The sequence below is a fragment of the Rhinolophus sinicus genome, chromosome 15 (assembly GCF_057876585.1).
Source record: "Rhinolophus sinicus isolate RSI-liver-muscle chromosome 15, RSI-T2T, whole genome shotgun sequence".
NCBI classification, from domain to species: Eukaryota; Metazoa; Chordata; class Mammalia; order Chiroptera; family Rhinolophidae; genus Rhinolophus; species Rhinolophus sinicus.
This window is the reverse complement of record NC_142515.1, coordinates 2,140,001-2,157,500: the sequence shown is the minus strand read 5'-3', so window position 1 is coordinate 2,157,500 and position 17,500 is coordinate 2,140,001. Positions and strand designations below refer to the sequence as shown.

The following is a 17,500-nucleotide window of genomic DNA, read 5'->3' as shown; positions in this document are numbered from 1 at the left end:
TTGATTTAAAAAAATTGAGAAACAAACATTAAAAAAAAAAAATCTTGATCAAGATCGCTTCTGAAATAGCTTTGGATTAGTTGGGTTTTATCTCCAAGGAACCCACCAGTGGCCTTTATTTTTCTAAATGCTGTATTTTCCGCTTAGAGTCAAATGCTTTTTCGTGCTACTTACAAAAATAAATACCGTACTGTGCTCAGATCATAAAAGCTCATTAGAGGAGGCTGACTTCGGACCCAGACTACAACCTAACACCAGAGGGCTGGGGGCCTCCTTGAACCTATCGCCTTGCGAGCTCTAGCTCTCTGGGGAAGCAGGGACGGAGCACGGGGACTCAACCTTCTTAATTGTGAACCTCATTAGTGATGGTTGCCAAGGAAAACACACACCCACCTCCACTGCATGGGAAGGAGATAAACAGTACGTCACAGATTCTAATGACTCCCGTGCCCAAGGCGACCTTTAATTATTATATTTGCGTTCTCTTATACCTTAGTCATTAATGTAGAAAAACAAATTAGTTTATTTTTGTGGACTACAGCAGATTCATAAATTGTCTTCCAGTTTTTATGCCTGAATGGTATTTCATTCTGATAACATGCAGATGCTTCATTCATTTTCCCGTGCACACGTCTGTCTGCTTTGAGTGTGGCTCCTGAATTCGTGACCTCAGAATAGAGGCTGTGTCTTAAAATCGCTTCGTTTAATGGGCTCCTTGCTCTAATGGATTTAAGCACGCTGCTTGGTTTACAATTCACAAAAAAAAAAAAAAAAAAAAAAACCCTCACATTACTTTCCCAACAATTCCTATTGGTCAGACTCTCATGATTATTATGAAATGTTTTCCAGAGGAAAAGGATCTTCTTTTCAAGGGAGGTGATGTATTAGGGGACCTGCACATAAGCTGGCAGCAGGGCATGAGTGAGGGGCTTGGTAAAGGCCTCTGTGTCTGTGTGTTTCTGAATTCCAAGTCCAAGAACACTTTTCTCTGCCGATCGCTCTTACCAAAATTCTTCTCTTTTAATGAGCAAAACAAGAAGTCCATCACTTGGAAGCATTTGGTACAAAGCATGCCATCCTTTCTCACCCTCCACCCTGCGCCCACCGTGACCTCCCTCCCTCCCTCCTTCCCTTCTTCCCTCCATCCTTCTCTCCATCCCGCCAGGGGCAGGAAATGGTCCTTGAGTCCATGCTGAGCTGACGGGACCAGGATGTAACCACCTACTGAAAGGTGCACTGAGTACCTGGGAATGGACTTCTGGGTGGGGGCTGAGGACCAGCCAAAATGAGACCAAATGAGTCAAAATTTCACGAGAAGCTCTAAGCAAAACAAAGCTTAGAAACAAACAAACCAATACAGTGAAGGCTGTGGCCGGGTGAGGTGAGGGGAAAGCTGGGCCCCCATAAAGGGAGACACCGGAGAGGACTCTGTCGCAGGCCACTCTGGGGGTCACCCAGGCCCGCCGGGCACGGGAGGTCTGACTGGCGAGGGGGGTCTGGGGAGAGTAACTGGACATGAGTCAACATAAAGGATGGTGCAAAGAAAAAGAAGCATTGCAAATAAAAAAGACATGTAACATGTGCCTACCATTTTCCAGATAAGAAGGGGCCGTACCTTCTGACGGGTCTAGACGGCGCGCCCGGCGCCCGTGTTTGGAGTTGTTGTGCACAAACATGTTGTCGGACACGGCCAGCACGTGGCCGTCCACGTTGACGGTGGTCGACACAACAACCTGCGGAGATGAAGCGGACGTGAAACCGAGGCCGGCAGGTAACCAAAGCCATCTGAAACACCGCTCTTCCCCGGCCTGGCTCCACTGCCTGACGGACGGACTCCTGTTCACAGCTTTCCTGGCTAATGGGGGTGGGTGCTTTGGTTTGGTTCGGTTTGACTCAAGATTGCTTCTCTTCAAAACCGCTCCCCTAATTACAGTTTAATCTCCTATTATGCTAACAAGTGAATTCAATTCAGAGAAATAGTCTTCTAGCCATGAGCTTCTGAAATACCCCTCTGGCCACTCATTTTAAAGCTGCTGTTTTGATTGATCTGTTGGTACATATTGATTAGATAGTTTATCTAATTAAAATGAGTCCACTTGAGACTGTCCTGCCTCGAAGAGTTGTGAGGATTCCGTTGCCAAAAAAAGGCTTCATAAATCAGAAGCCTTCCTACTGCCCACGTTCTATCATCAGCTGATCCTGGGGTCAATTTTACAATTACATCCAATGTCTGGTAATGAACTTTTCTGCATCTAAAAAGGCCGAGATGCATATGAATAGTGGAAGTGCTTTCAATCCCTTTCTCAAGTTAGTTGCAAGGATGGCAACAACCTTGGTCTGCCCAGGGACTGTCCTCTCTGCTGGAGCGAGAGGTCCCATGTTGGGGCAGGCTCGGAGGGTGGCCAGGGACGAGATGGTAGAAATGGCCCTCTTACTCTCAGCTGCTTCCTGGTAGAAGCGGAAAAGGAAGTCATGCATGGGGGACAGGCTTGCTGACACCAGACACCTTCCCAGGTGACCTGTGACAAGCATCCCAGAGTGGCACCCACCCACGGACTCGGGAAACTGGAAATTACCACCCAGCCTTGCAGTTTTTCTCTTACAGAGGTGGGTTTGTGTGGTTTGTTATCACTATGAGAGTAGCTGCAAAGACGGGCCCAGGTTCAGTCTGGGTCTCGCAGTAGCACCCATGGGGCACGGCCTGGGCTTGGGGCTCAGGGAGCCTGGCTCTCTGCTACGTGTGGGAGCCGGGAGGGCTAGGACCAGAGACACATGTGGCTTGAGTTGAGCAGGGAACCTGTGGGTTCACATCCGCGGCCGCCTCCCAGGCATAAAAGGACTAGGAAACGCCAAAGCTACAGTGGACCTGAGTCAGTAGTAGCAACGTATCATTATTGGTTCATCCGACGTAGCAAATGCACCACGCAATTCAAGATATTACTAATTGGGAAACTGTGAGGGAGGGGCGCCAGGGGGGCTCGGTACTTTCTGTGAAATGTTCCTTAAACCTAAAAGTGCTCTCAAAACAAGTCTATTAGTAAAAAAATTAAATTAAAAATAAATAAATTGTTTTTTTAAGGGTTAAAAAAGGGCCAAAGCTACACACGTACATATGAATGTATGTGTTAGTAACTGATCTTTCATTAAAAGAAAAACCTCTCAGGCCCCAGAAGAAGGCTGTAAAGCAGGGGCGCTACCCCCTGTACCCCCAAAGTGGCTCCTCGGGGCAGTTTCCTTGAAGATTCTCTCCCCTGTGGGCACCGCCAAGACTGCTGGAATCTCCACATCAGGCCCCTGAGTCTCAAAACACTGTCAGTGCCATCAGGTCCCCAGGTCCAGCGTCAGACATCTCAGCATCCTGTACTTCAGTGCTGCCCACTGGGTGGCCATCTACAGTGCCCGGGTGGGAACAGGCTCTGACACCACTTGGGTGCCACCAGTGCCCTGGCAGCCTTGGCCCTGCTGACCTGGGCACCCTCGTCCTGGCCTGGGTACCGGGACCCGCCCAGGGAGGGAGGGGTGAAGAAACTGCACCAACATATCACGTGAGCGTGATGCAAAGACACGTAACTAACACTGAGACACAGACTTGACCCTTTTAAAGTCCCTAGACCATGATATGCTAAAGAAACAAGAAAGGTAAAAATAAAATAAAGGACACTGTCTTTGCTCTGTCGTCTATATATAGGTCAGTCACCAAGGGAAAAGAGTGCAGTTCAGCAAAGAGAAAACAGACAGGCTGCGTTTTGTCTCTCGGCCTGGGCCAGCCCTGCAGTGCACCTACAGAAAGGTGCTGAGATTGTCAAACCGGTTGGAAATATTGTGTAAGCCCTGACCTCCTGTTAAGTCCAGTTAAACCTTCTGAGAGGCAGGGAGATTAGCTAAAGAGACTGACTGGAGGAAGTCTTTCTAGGAGCTGCAGGCTCCACTTGTGACTGGCGCTGCGTTGGGCCATAGGTGAGGATGGTGTGACCTTCACTCTGCTTAGAAGGGCGCACAAGCACCTGGGAAGCCTCGTGCTTTAGGAAAGCAGGAAGCAGGCCCCACTGTCTGCGAGGGACACCGTCCTCGGCTACAGCCGGCACTCAGGCAAGCCCAAAGACCCTTCTCTGATTGGCTGGGTGGCTGTACAGGTAAATGTCACGTGTTTCACTAAAAGACTGAAACATACGCTAAATTTCTAAAAACGCCTTGAGCAACTGAATGGCCAGCTCATCCAATCCAGCAACCATTTCCATTAGCTGCCAAGTTCTTCTCTGCTTGGTAGGGACCAGCAGCAGATTTGTGACCTAGCCTGGAAAATTTTTACAAGTAAAACCAGTAAAATAATCAATCCATCATGTGTGCAGAGTACCCTTCACCCTGAAGTAACCTCCTAATAATTCACAAACAAAGGCAAGGAATATATGGACTCGCTCATAATTGATCCGGGACCCAAGCAGCTCTCCAACTCTTTCCTCGAGATGAAATTCTCTGAGGCGAACAAGTCCACTCAGGTCCAAGAACAGTCTGGGAATGGGTTATGCAATTAAAGGGTAAGAACAGTGACAGCCCAGGGCAGGGACGCTGAGCTGGGAAACGTCCTGGAACTTGCAGGGCCTGCCTGCATCCAACAGGTGCAGCTAGCTCCCTTCAAAGGGGTCTTGACTATACCCCACAGGTTACATGATGGCTCTCCCCCAGGAAAAATTAATCGAGCAACTGATCCATAAAAGAAGGTCTCCAGCATGGGCTCCAAACCCCAGTCAGCCACGCATGGACAGCCACGTATCACAGAGGAAACAAGCTGAATTAGAGGCTAATGTTCAGAGGACTCCATCAGAGAAAACTCTCAAACAGTCATTTGAAACACCCCGTGAGACTATCATGGCGGACTGCATGCGGGAACCTTACTACACCTACAGCTCTGAGCACTCTGATTTCCAGATATCCAGGGAGCCCACGGTGAGAGCACACTTTGTGGTTGGGGCAAAAACTCAGGCCATGTTTTCAGGGCTGTGAAATCGCTCCCTCCTGGGCCATGGCTGGACTCACTGCACCTGAGGTATGGAGGACGCCAGCTCATTTTTAACGCGTTTGATTTAAGGATGTTCTCCAGCAAACTAATTCCAGTTTGCTCCCAAGCCCTTGAGAACTACAGATCGTTTTCTGAACATCCTGCAACATCAGAGAACTCAAATTTCATCTGAGAAGTCAGGACCCCGGTCCCTGCATCTTTGAGAAGCGTGTACCTGGAATCTCCGCATATCTCGAGGGTTGCCTGCATTCTTCAAACAGTTCTGATTGCACTTGAGGAAAAACTTTAGAAAGAATCTACAAAAATACAAAAAATGGATATTTGTTAGGGTTGTCAGACAACAGACACTTGAAAGACACGTTTGCATGGGGAGTGGTGGAGACTCCCCCACAACTGCCTGCTCACTGCCCTGTAGGGGGCGATTCGGCAGAAAACGCAGGGAGCTAGCACCCTGGTTGTAATGGCCAGTGCAGAATACCTCCATGTGTGAAGAGACTCACTTACGTTTGTCTGGACATTATGGGTTTCCAAGTTTTATAATAAGAACTGTGACATGGAGTGGCCATTTCTTGCCTAGATCTTTGCACGACTAACCATTAATCATTGAGGAAACATCCACCCCAGGGGGGGGGTGTGCCAGCTGTAGCAAATGAACACACAGGCTGCCTAGTTAAACTTGAATTTCAGATAAACAATTTTTTTTAGGATAATTATGCTATGAGACGTACCTATCCTGAAAAATTATTCACTGTTTATCTGAAATTCAAGTGTACCCGGACCTGCTATACGCTACCTGGCACCTCTAACCCCAGAGGACGTTGCTACCTAAACACACTTTTAAAGATGGATTTTGAAAGGTACAACTCTTAAGAAAGGACTTGGAGGTGTTGTTTTAGGGGCCACGGTGACTTCTGTGAAAGGGCTACATGTGTTTTTCAGGAGAGAATCAACGATCCTTGACATGGCAACGCAACCGTCGCTCAGCCAGACAGGAGAGAAGCAGGCTGACCCTGGCCAGGCACGCGCGTGGCCATTTCCTGCCAAGCCTTGCCCTTGCATTCTGAGGCGTGGACATTCAGGGTCCTCACAGAGTGTGGAGATGCTGTGACAAAAGCATCATCGTGTTGTTCTCCCCATTCCTGCACGCTCAGTGACAAGTGTGGACACTCTGGCTTAGAATACGGACACTGGGAGCCTGGCCGTAACACCAACTGTGTATGTTAGGTGCAAGGCTTCTGTCCTTGCAGCCCCTCTGCCTCACCCACCATGGGCCAAGGACCGTGGCGTCTCTTATGCCAACACATGTGCCCCCTGCAGGCATCTGAGCGCCGTCCAGGAAGGCGGCACCCAAAGGTCTTCTCTATGTCCTTCCCAAACACCATCTGTCCTACTTGATGATTGTTAACTTTTTAGAAAGTTCCACACGATTGCCTTAAACTCACCCTCACGTTCAAGGTTCCTTGTTGACAACAACCACACCCAAAACTAAAAAGCCTCAACCCAGCACATCCTGGACGGCATCGCCAGGGCCGAAGCAGCGCCGACGGACCGCGAAGAGAATGGGCCCCTGCGTTACACGTTCCCGCAGACGGCACGGCCGCCGTGTTTTAGGCCGGAATTTACATCTCGTGTTAACTCACCTCACCTAGACACTTAGCTCGCAGGGCCTCTTAACGCCATCTGCCATCAGCATACAGTAAGTCACTTGATATTCCACCCACCAATTTTTCCTAACAACCGCTGTGCAATTAAACCCGCGTGCTCTGCGGAGAGGTAAATGAGGTGCACCTGCGGCCACTCTGCCCTGAGCTGCATCCGAAAGGGCCTAACAAGGTGAGGGCGCACAAAGTTATCGTCCTGTCAGGCAATTAGGTTTTCACTTCAGGGACAGCCACACGGTGCAATTATGCCACACATTACCACCCGGCTAATCTGAGCGGGCGCCGCCCGAGAAGCTGCTCGTCTGCATGGGGCTGTCCCCGAGTGCTCCTTTCGTGACACGAAAGATCGCCCCCTCCAGAGGGGGTCTCTCTAAATTCCTCCAGGTCTTGGGAGCCAGTTCCCCTTCCACCTCCGAGGGAGCAGGGCAGGTCTGGGGGCAGTCTAACGGGCGACTGCCATGCGTGTCTCCAGGAGAGCGAGTGGGGTCTTACCCATCATCAGGTGCCAGAGTTGGGTACGGGGCCTGTAAACATCCTTGTGTTTTCAGGGGGCGGCTCTGGGGCAGGCCCATGCGCACACATGCACACATTTGCACACGTGCACACCACACACGTCACATATACACACACATGCACGCACACATGTGCACACACACACACACTAATTTTGGATGTGCTCCTACCCCAGTGTCTTACAAGCACTATAAGGACTTGGGAAAGGTGTGTAGTGTGTGGCCCCGGAGGGCAGGACCCCTCTGAAGCACTCAGGTCCCAAGCACACAAACCAAGTGAGGCAAATTTGCAGGGAAGACAGAGGAAGCTTCAGCTGGAGAAACAGGAGCATTGCACTTACTGTTTACGCTCGTTTTGGTTACATTTCACTCAAGGATTCAAAGAAGCCCTGATAGGGTGAACGGCAGGGTCTGGCCAGTGCGTGACTGCGGACGCACACGGTCATGTGTGGAGCACGTGTGCGCTTCTAACCAGCAAGTGCTCGGTGACCTGCACTGTGACGATGTTTGGGGACGGTGTGGAGATGGAAGACCGGACATGTGCAGTCAAATGGTAATTCTCATCCTTTACTCAATTACCCTTTAATTGGCTGTTTCCTAAGAACTATCTGACAACCACTTTACATATCTCACTTCCAGAGGCTGGTACACAAAGGATTTAATACTCTTGTTATGAAAGCAAAAATCTTTCCTCTGTCAGAAAATCTTTGCTTTAACACCAATAAACTCGTTATTACCGCTGCACATGGATTTGCTGCTCGATGCACAGAGGCGATAAAAATTCCAACCTGTCATTAGTACATTATGCTTAATTGTGTACAGTGCGTTTCCCGTTGCAGCTGTTGGCCCATCATCAAAATGACCATTATGTACACTGATTCCCTGACCCTATCTTTATTTCCCTAAAGAGTCGTCATCTTTCACAGTAGGTACCGGAGTAAATCAAGCTTGAAATATGGCCTTTATTTACTTGTTTCTCCCAGGCAGGAGGGGCAGGCAGTCGCTCAGGGCACACTGCACTCCAGTCCAAACTCCCCGTAATGTTCTGCTCAGAAAGGACGTGCAGAATCCTGGGCGATCCTGGCTGGTGATTACAAGGGGGAAAGGTGTGATCGCACTATGTTTGAGGTCAGGTTTCCTCTTTCAGAGCGTTCAGAGAGAAGAGCTGGTTCCAGCAGGGTTGCCCCACCCCCTGACTGGGGAGGGCAGGGACTGGACAGCCGGGTCCAGCAACTGATACCTTGAGTTTGCACTAGAAATCTCCAGACCCGCCCTCCTTTGCACAGGAACAGTTACTTCACTGCTCTGAACAGGGCGATACCCACTGCAGAAAGCTAAAAGGGTGGTCCTGGTGGCACCTCCATCAGAATCCTCTGGAACAACTCCCCGCTAACAGATGGGGTAAGCGGAGGAACCAAGACACCCGAAAAAGGCCCAAAGCAAATGACAGGCTCGCCCGTGTTACGTGGCGCCCACTGTCGGTGTCACGCGCTATGGGTGTGCCCCCACCACAGCAACCAGTATCAAAGTCGGCTCCCTTTCTGTGTGGTTAAGCTATGAATTAGCTCATTTATATTTACTTTTATGAAGCTGATTAACCAGAGCTTCTCTATCTGATGAAAATCATTTTAATTGTAGTGTTAGGCTCCTGTGTAATATCCATTACGTTATGAACTGTTTAAATTCTACATGGGTATTGTGTAAATTGGCCCTTTGTGAGCGAGCAGGCAATTAGGACCAAACAGCTCTCCTGTAAGCGGCTGTAGAACTTTGTGGCGTTGTTCAGGACAATCAGAAACAAAGGAGGCTGTTTAATTGTAATTTAATGGAATATCAAGGAGTCCGTGGCATTAGGCGCTGGCAACACAGAGCAGGAGAGAAAAATTAGCTGCAATTATGTCTGATTAGAGCGATCCTTCTCAATAATCAGCGGCCCTGACAGGCCACGGGGCTCCAGTGGGTTCCGGGATGGCAAAAGGTGTTGAGCAATATTAGGACCAATGAAGGGGATATTAGCATAGCTAATTACAGCAAAACCCGGAAAGGGGGCCTCTGTGTATTGTAATGTGTGAAATAATTGGCCAAGGCCGTTATCAATTACGTAAGGAATGGATTTGGTGTGTCAGAGAAAAGCTGAGAAGACGCATTCCCTCTGACACCGTACCCCTCTCCCTCCTGTCTGCAGCAGCAAAGAACTTGCCCGCTTTGGTCAAAAGCCGCGACTTACCCACATGACGTTGCTGGCGAGTGTTAGAAGGGAATGCCCCTCGTCCCCACCACCTGCCCTGCCACTGTTGTTTTCGCCTAACTGAAGCCAGTCACCACGTATTAATGATTTCTTTCCCTCTGGTCAAAGGAGAAATGGACTATCTCCTCAGAAATGCAGTGGGCTTGGTGTGGGCACCCTGGTAACAGAGGAGAAGAGGGCACTTTGGGGCCGTTTTAGCGGCCTGCCTTTTGCACGTGGCTAGCACGTGTCTGAAAGCACGTGTTCTCAGCCTCTCTGGAGCCCTGTATGTGGGGATCGTTGTTTGATTTTTAATTGTTACTTTTTAGACTGTTGCAGGCTTGCGTGGTCTTGCCAGTGCTTGAAAGCGTGAGTGACAGCGTGAATGGCCGGGGGAAGACGCGAGCGGGATCCCTCGGCCACCTCAGCACAGGTTAAGTGTCACTCAGAGAAAGAGCCGTGGCTCCCCACAGACCCCGCCCGCCAGGCCTGGCAGACAGGACCTTCCCTTCCGCCCTCAGTGAGGGGAAAAACGGGAAATCTGACTCAAGAATGAACAATGTTGGTATCTTTTATTGGGGGGGAGGGGGGAAGCCCTTCTCCGTTTTAAGGCACAGCTCTTCATAAGCAGCAACCAATGTGGTGATGGATGGGCCTCAATGTCGTCAATCAAAAACCCCCAGGCACTGGCATGCGATGGCGCTGACAGCTTCTGCAGGTCCCTGAGGTCTGCAGACACCTCATTCCAGATAGAGCCCCCACATTTTTAGCTACTGAATCCAGAAAGCACAGCAGACTATTTTAATATGTAATAACCTTGACAAGAAAAAGTGAGCACTTCTAGAAAACCAACCAGAAAACGCAGTTGTAAAAGTGACCGCCCACCGGTGGGTGCCCCCAGAGGCTGGAGGCAGGGGGAGTGGGGAGCGACAGCCTCACGGGCTCCAGGCTTCCTTTGGGGGCGACGAAGACGTTTGGAGCGAGATGGTGGTGGTGGCGGCACAACCTTGGGAACAAATATATTACATGGCACCGAATGTTCCCTTTGAAACAGCTAATTTCAAGTTGTGTCCACCTCATTGTAATTCCATCACAACACAAAAGTCCCCACCCCCAAGGAGACCAGGGTGCGGAGGGAGCGGGGAGGCACCCCAGGAAGGGCCAGCCCTCTGGGGTGTCGGTGGCTGCAGCCCTGACTGGGTGACTGCACTCTTGGAAGGAAATAGTTAAAGAGTCAAATTAAAAGATACAGCCTTTAAGAGACTTTTCTCTGACTGATAAGAAAGTGAGCGGCAGAGTGCTTCCTCCAAGTCCCTGCTAATTACTGGGAAGTCCCTGAAAGCAGGGGCCGCAGCTGTGCTGCGTCGTGCGGCCATCCGTCCTGCGGTATTGATTCCTGAGCAGTGCTAGGCGATCAGGCCCTGCGCTCACACACAATGTGCTCCCTTCACAAAACCTGTAATGAGCAGTTCCCATACAAGACTACATTCTGCTGACATCAGATCTGTGCGCCCAGATAGTACACAGGTCAATACGTATCGGATTTCCAAAATGCGAGGGTCTTAATGTCAGGCCTCTCTTTCCCTCTCGCTCCTGCCATTAGCTATTACGGGGCTCACGTTCTTTCATGCCAGACGGGAGGAAAAATCTGGTCCATTAGTCTGATTTATTCTTCAAATATGCCATGACAAATTGCTTTAACACCAGACTTATTAAATTCTTGTACATTTCAAGTTATGGGTCTCATATACTTGTGGTGGTGCATGCATGACGTCATCACGAAAGGGGCAGGGGGTGACAGTATTGAATTTTACAGCTGTGCCCACATGTCCTTTGTGAGGGGCCCTCCTCCCCAGCAGAGAGGTCTGGGCTGCCTGGCTCCCCACAGCGGGTCCCCATGCTCCGTGGACGCCGTCCCCAGGCACACGTGACGCCCTGCACGGAAATGCAGATGTATGAGGATTTGAAAATATCCGCGGCTTGACTCGCAGTTCAGCGCCTGCTGGCCTTTGTCTGGGGGTTGTGGTCCACGGCAGCACAGCCTGTCTCCAGTGGACGACAGCTATTTTACTTCCCTTCGCTGGAGTAACCACACTGCATTAACAATATTTGTACTACAATCGCCCAGGGACCCACTTCCCAGATTCTATCACTTCTTTATCTCCTGACAAATACCTCACTATCGAACATTATTAGGTTTAGAAAATTAACCCCTCACAGTCTGGAGCCACACTAGGCCCCACCGTCCCTCCAAAGAGCCTTATCGCTAAATTTCTGCTATAATGGTTTTTCTTTTCATCACAATTTCAGCAGTGGCTGTCAAGAGGCACGTATAGATACCATGATCTTGTACTTTTGCAATGATTCTCATTAAAATGATGCCAAAGAGATCTGATGGGGTTTAATAGCTTTGCCGGCCGCCTCCACATCCACTTCCAGAACAGGTCCTGCGGAGCCCTCCTTCTGGAGAAATTTGTATGACTTGCATTAAACTTTTCCGGGTGGTTTTAATGCGCTCAGATAAGTGAAACCCAGGTAGACACTCGCAAAGCACACGCATCCCAGAGCTGCACACTCTGTCAGCTCCCCTGCCCGCTCACTGTCAGGATTCTAGTTAGTATTTTCTGTAACCGCTCCTGATACTCCGTGATAGTTTTGATAAGGTTATCTGTTTAAAAGAAGTCAACTGCACAACACAAAAGCAATGTGAAGTGCACTATATTTACACCAGGGCTCCTGTTTCAAGTGCCTATCTTTCTTCCCCCCCTTTACCTATTTCTCTATTTCTAATGGGCGATGCAGCCCTGACATTATTTCCCCAGCAGATCATTCGCGCTGTCAATCAGTCTGTATTTTGTCTTTCGCTGCGGGCTCATTAAAACAGCTTCCTCACTCCCTCTGGACACTGCTCTATTTGCCAGCTCTGATCACGAAGCTCCTTACTTAAGAAAAATGCCAGCATCACTTGGCTCCCATCAGATGCACCCGTGACTTGTTGCCAGCTCCAAGGGAGACGCTCACAGGGGCTCGCAACGCGGCGATTAAGCGCCTGTGCTCGTCCCAACGGCAGGTTTCCAGCCTCTCCCACCACACGTGTGTGCGGTTTCAGGGACCTAAAGATAACGGGGCCGCTCTCCTGGCCACTGGGATTCCTGCTGGCTACGGGGATCGTTCTCAAAACAGGCGGGACGTTCGTTTTTTGTGGTTTGTTTTTTTCTTTCCCCGCCCCACGTCCAAGTGGGAAAGACATTGCTCATCTTTCCCGGCTCAGATGCTCTGTGCCTCCCCACCCACACCAGCCTGCTTAATTAAGAACTATATTCTTTGTGGGTTGAATTATTAATACAATTTTTTAAAATCCCATTTTAAACCAAGCCAGAGCTTGCACACAGGACACCAGTGTCGGTCCTGCCGGTGCCAGCCTCGCTACCCTTTTAGGTCCTGATTAAAAACTTATTAAAACATTATAAATGATTAATGGGAGCACAGCTCTGAGTGGCAATTATTAGTTTTAATGCAGGTAATGCAGCTTAATGAGGGGGCACATGTGTGCAAAGCTTTAACTTCATTACTCCTGCGTGTCAACAAATACAAGAGAAATGTGTGTCCAGGTCATCCATTACGTGAAACAGCACCGAGCCCGCTCTCTTCACCTCCCTTTGTTGATGAGCCAAGGGCCATAAATTAATCCCTTTCTGAGGCGCAGGGAAGGACCAAGGTGTTCGAATCCGGCAAACCTGGCTGGGCTCCCCGCACCATGCAGTTCTACACATGAACATGCCTCAGAGTCGCTTTTCTGGAGCCCTGGCTCGAGGGAATTTTCTCCCTGGGATTGTTGCAGGCCGTCATTGTCTCCGCTCAGAAACGCATGCTCCCCACCTTCAGAGCCAATCGGGCTTCTTTCCCTGCTATAGTTTTGAAAGGTTTGCAGAGGAGCTGGGCTCGGTCCGCCCAGTGCCTGATTCACATGAGCGCGGTTTTCCTAAATATTCGGCCCACCTCCCGCGGCATGGACAGCATGAGACGTGTCTCTTGAGCACACACTCATGCAGAAACCCAGGGAAATGGCAGCCGGCACCTGGCTGCAGAGATGTCCGGGGAAGCCCAGGCCGGGAGAGGCTGCATGGCGAATGGATGCCTTTAGGGTGCAGAGCTTGGGGGCCCTGAGCGCTTCCACCACCCACAGAGAAGCCCAGACAAGTCACCAGCCCCACCTGGGACCCCCACCCCAGACCTGCACACAGCCCACACGTGGGGGGCGGGCGTCTCGGCCCAACTTCCCACGTCACCTTTTATTTTCTGTTTTTGTGACAAGCAGCTAGATCCAGGCTGATCTCCACTATCTGTTTGAAGAGTATTCAAGACTATTTGCATCATTTTATCGCTAATGTATAATATATGGCTCTAAAGTGAGCCCAAGCACTGTCTTGTTACTGAGCATAAAAAAGTGAGGGCAATAAAGATACATTAGTCCTGTGAAGCACAGCGGCTACACAAGCAAGAAAGGTTGCTGCTCAGAGTTAAGAGGCAACCTTTCTGCCTGGCTAAGACAATGGAAAAGTAAAGAAAATGTCAAATCAAGAAAAGCTGGGTTTAGAGACGAGGCAGCCCAGAATGACGCTGGTGCCGTATTTTGTGAAACTATAATGCTGTTGGCAGCAAAGATCCGTGTTTCTGATTCATCTAGGGCCGCATGGCAAAGCTTTGTCAGTCTGCGCAAGGTATAAATAATTCAGGGTGAGAGATGGCAATTACAGGGCCCTGCACAACCAAAATGAATATTTTATGAGGACTAAAACTGCTCTGGAATGAATCACACACATGGAGTCGCACACACATGGTGAGTGGGCTCGCACATGCCAGCCCCAAGGAGAGAGACGCGCGGCCCTTGTCTCCTTGCAGGGTGATGACTGCAAGCCCGGCAACTGGTAACAAGCACACAGATGGGTTCACCTGGCCGGCGGGGCTGCGCCCCCACACTCCTGGTAAGACGCTCAGTCCCTAAAGCACCCGGCAGCAAACACGGGGACCTTGCCTCACACACTCTTGGCCGATGCACCCCACAAGTTTGCTGTGAGAGGAGTCAGGGAATCAGCACCGTGGCTCTGCTTCCTGTTTCCATTGTCCCCACTACTGAAAGGTGTGAGCTGCCCCCCTGCTGTGGGTGAGCTGATCCGAATTCTGGGACCAGCACAAAGACCAACCAGTTCTGTTGTCCTCCTGGAAATTTGGGGGAGCTGAAGCCAGGAGGGGCTGCGGGACCAGCGTGATTTTTTTCACTCTCCTTCTGAATAGAAGCTCTTCCTCCATCTCTGGACCCAAATCTTACTTGCATGGCCCGGCTGGGTCCACTGACCTGAGGGCTGGGACCGTGGCTTCTTAGGTCCCTCTGGCCAAACTCCCACGAAAGAGTTGCTTTCCTCACTTCGAACAGCGGACACTGCTAATGGGGGTAGGATTATGCCAAAGAGATCTTTAAAGGCTGAAAGGATGGTTTCATCGGTTACATTTCCTCCAAAAATGCTCCCGGTGAATTGCTAGAACAAATAACAACATTGTTCGCAAGGCCGAGGAGGCCAGGCCCATTGGTGAATGGCCATTGTGTTTGTCCAGCTACTGATACCTGGGCTTTTGTGGAGGAAAGAAGGCCGGGGGCCGTGACATCAACACAGCACAAGCGTCCCTCTGTGCAGACACCCAGAGTGGGCCCTGGCCGCGGTGGGAACCTGCACCGGATCCCTCGGAGACATGCTCCTTAAATCCAACTCCAGTGTGTTGTTTATGAAAACAAGGCTATTAGGGATATTAATAATTTGATAAATAGGGATTTGCCCTTAATTATTCATGAAGAACATTTGGCAACAGCAAAATTATATTCGCAGAACAGGTTTATAAACCAGCTAATTATAAATTAAGTATGCAAGAGAAAATTGCTAACCTTGAAATTAAAATATTTTATGATTCTGCAATTACAAAAAAAAAGAAAGGTAGAGAACTATCAAAACCCCAGTGCAAGCAGAGAGTACACAGGGCTCTACAGATGGCACGGTGTGGGCAGGGCAGTGACAGTAGAGAAAGTGGGTGGACGTGCCCCATGTCCCCCTGCAGACAGCGCCCCTCCACGCACTCTGCTCAACTGAAACTTTCCAAGAGGATAGCCTGACAGGTCCAGCATCCATCCTGACGAGGCAGCTTAGAGTCTTCAGAAAGCCCCTGTCTGCTGTCTGCAAAGGACAAGGCGTGCCACCTCTGCTTCTCGTGAAGTCCTGGGCCCTGGGCAGCCCGGCGTGTTCCCATCACCGTGCTTGGAGCCCACAAGGAAGCCCTCGAATGCCTCCTGCTCCCCTGCTCCCCCCCACTTCACTGCCCTCCTGATGGGCAGGACCCACCCTGGGCCTGGGATCTAGAGGGACAGGACTGGTGCCGGTGGCAGAGAGGAGCGCAGTGCCACGAGCCTCCACTAGAGGGCTTGTCACGGGGGCTTCAATGGGGAGCCTGCAGATGCCCTCATGCCATCAGGGCTCAGCTCCTGCCTGCAAACTTGGGACAGACCCTTCCTCTGAGCTGGGTCATCCCACCTTACTCTCTGGCTTCTCTGCCAGCAGACCTCCTTGCCTGGGGCTCTGTCCACACACTCCCAGCCACCACCCATGACCTCTGCAGGCCCCTGGCAGCCAAATGGCCGGCAACACATCCCAGTGGGTTTTGCAAACGTTTTCCTTTACTCATGTAATAACAGAAGACTTTGGGCGAGTCTTTCATTCACTTTCTAATGACCACACATTCTCACCCTGGGCAGATGTTAAAAGAATTAAGGAAAGCTACCAGGATGAATTAACTGCAGAATATCCTGTTTCTTAAAAAATGATAATAATAATAATAAAAGTAGGCCGTATTCCTTAACTTCTTTTCCCATGGTTACGTCACATGTGCGAAAAATGCCAACTGTAGCGACTCAGTGAGAGCAGAGGCCAGCCCCTGCCACTCTGGTTTACTCTGCCGTCACTCAGTGACTCCACGTGCTCTTGCCACACTCCTGAAATCAAAGACAAAATGAGGAAAATCCATGTGAAGTGCTTTTTCTCTTTTTGGTTATGAAGTCTTGACTTCCCCGAGAGTCAAAAGCCTCATTAGCTGCTCCTGTACCAGAAACCACGGCACAGGGCACACACCTTCCTGCCCGGGCCCACCTCACACGTGTGCACACACAGCTGCGGGTCAAGCAGCCAAGCAATCGGAGGTCTCTGGGAACTCACATAATGAAAATGTTTCCATGTACAAAACCCTTAATCAAAATGCTGGTGGCGTCATCTTGTACTACAGACGCTGCAACTTAAAATTAATATACAACAGAACCTTTAACGAAACGAGCATCCCCCGGCTGCGCAGTACAAGCACTCCTGCACCGTGGCCCGCGGGGTCTCGACACGGGCTGTGTGTGTGCACCGACCCCACCGTGTTCCAACCGCACAGAGACCCACAGGAGCCACTGCCACTGCCCCAGGGTCCCTGAGGCCTGCCGGGCATCCAAAGTCTGAGGACAGAGCCACAAAGATGACGTCCCGCGGACAGTGCCGTGATGCCGAGAGGCGTGACGGGTGCGGGCAGCCGCCAGCCCAACCTGTGGCGCAGCTTTAAGCTGCCTTCCACCAATTAGTTTAACTCTATCCACGGGTAGCAGGAGAACGTTTCTATCATTTGGAATAGACTATTTACTGTTTGATAGGATACATTTCTTTCTTTACCTCTGGGATGCGCCCCAGATGCTAAGCAACTCCCCCTAACAATATTTAAATTGCTTACAAAGCCTCTCTAAATATTTGCCATGTATTTAGCATGCCTAAGATTTGCCCGTTATCCCAAAGTCTTTTTGTTGTAAATTGCAATTTTACAACTTCATGCTCGTGATATATTTTGACAAAGCTCTGCTGACACCCTCTATTGGCCTCCGAAGGCAAGAGAGCTGACACTCCACGAGCCACCAGAGAACTCTCAATTTGTCGTGCGTCCGCTGCCACTACTCCATCCTCAATCTGCATGGAGGAAGATTAAACATTCAATTTGTTACCTGATAGGCCACAAG

The 17,500-nt window shown here is 50.1% G+C and overlaps 1 protein-coding gene across 14 annotated transcripts in view; it reads right to left on the bottom strand.

The window, feature by feature from the left end:
- The window catches only part of EBF3 (EBF transcription factor 3), a 125,353-nt gene that overhangs the window by 35,032 nt on the left and 72,821 nt on the right, over window positions 1-17,500 (bottom strand). For 9 of the 14 annotated variants that reach the window (XM_019728260.3, XM_088791748.1, XM_088791750.1 and 6 more), the window contains 2 exons: window positions 5,232-5,313; window positions 1,589-1,733 (listed from right to left, as the gene is read on the bottom strand). In XM_019728260.3, the coding sequence (XP_019583819.1) occupies window positions 1,589-1,733; window positions 5,232-5,313 (227 nt within the window). The remainder of the gene's footprint in view (window positions 1-1,588; window positions 1,734-5,231; window positions 5,314-17,500) is intronic. The other 5 variants (XM_088791747.1, XM_074338799.2, XM_088791751.1 and 2 more) reach the window with 1 other exon arrangement.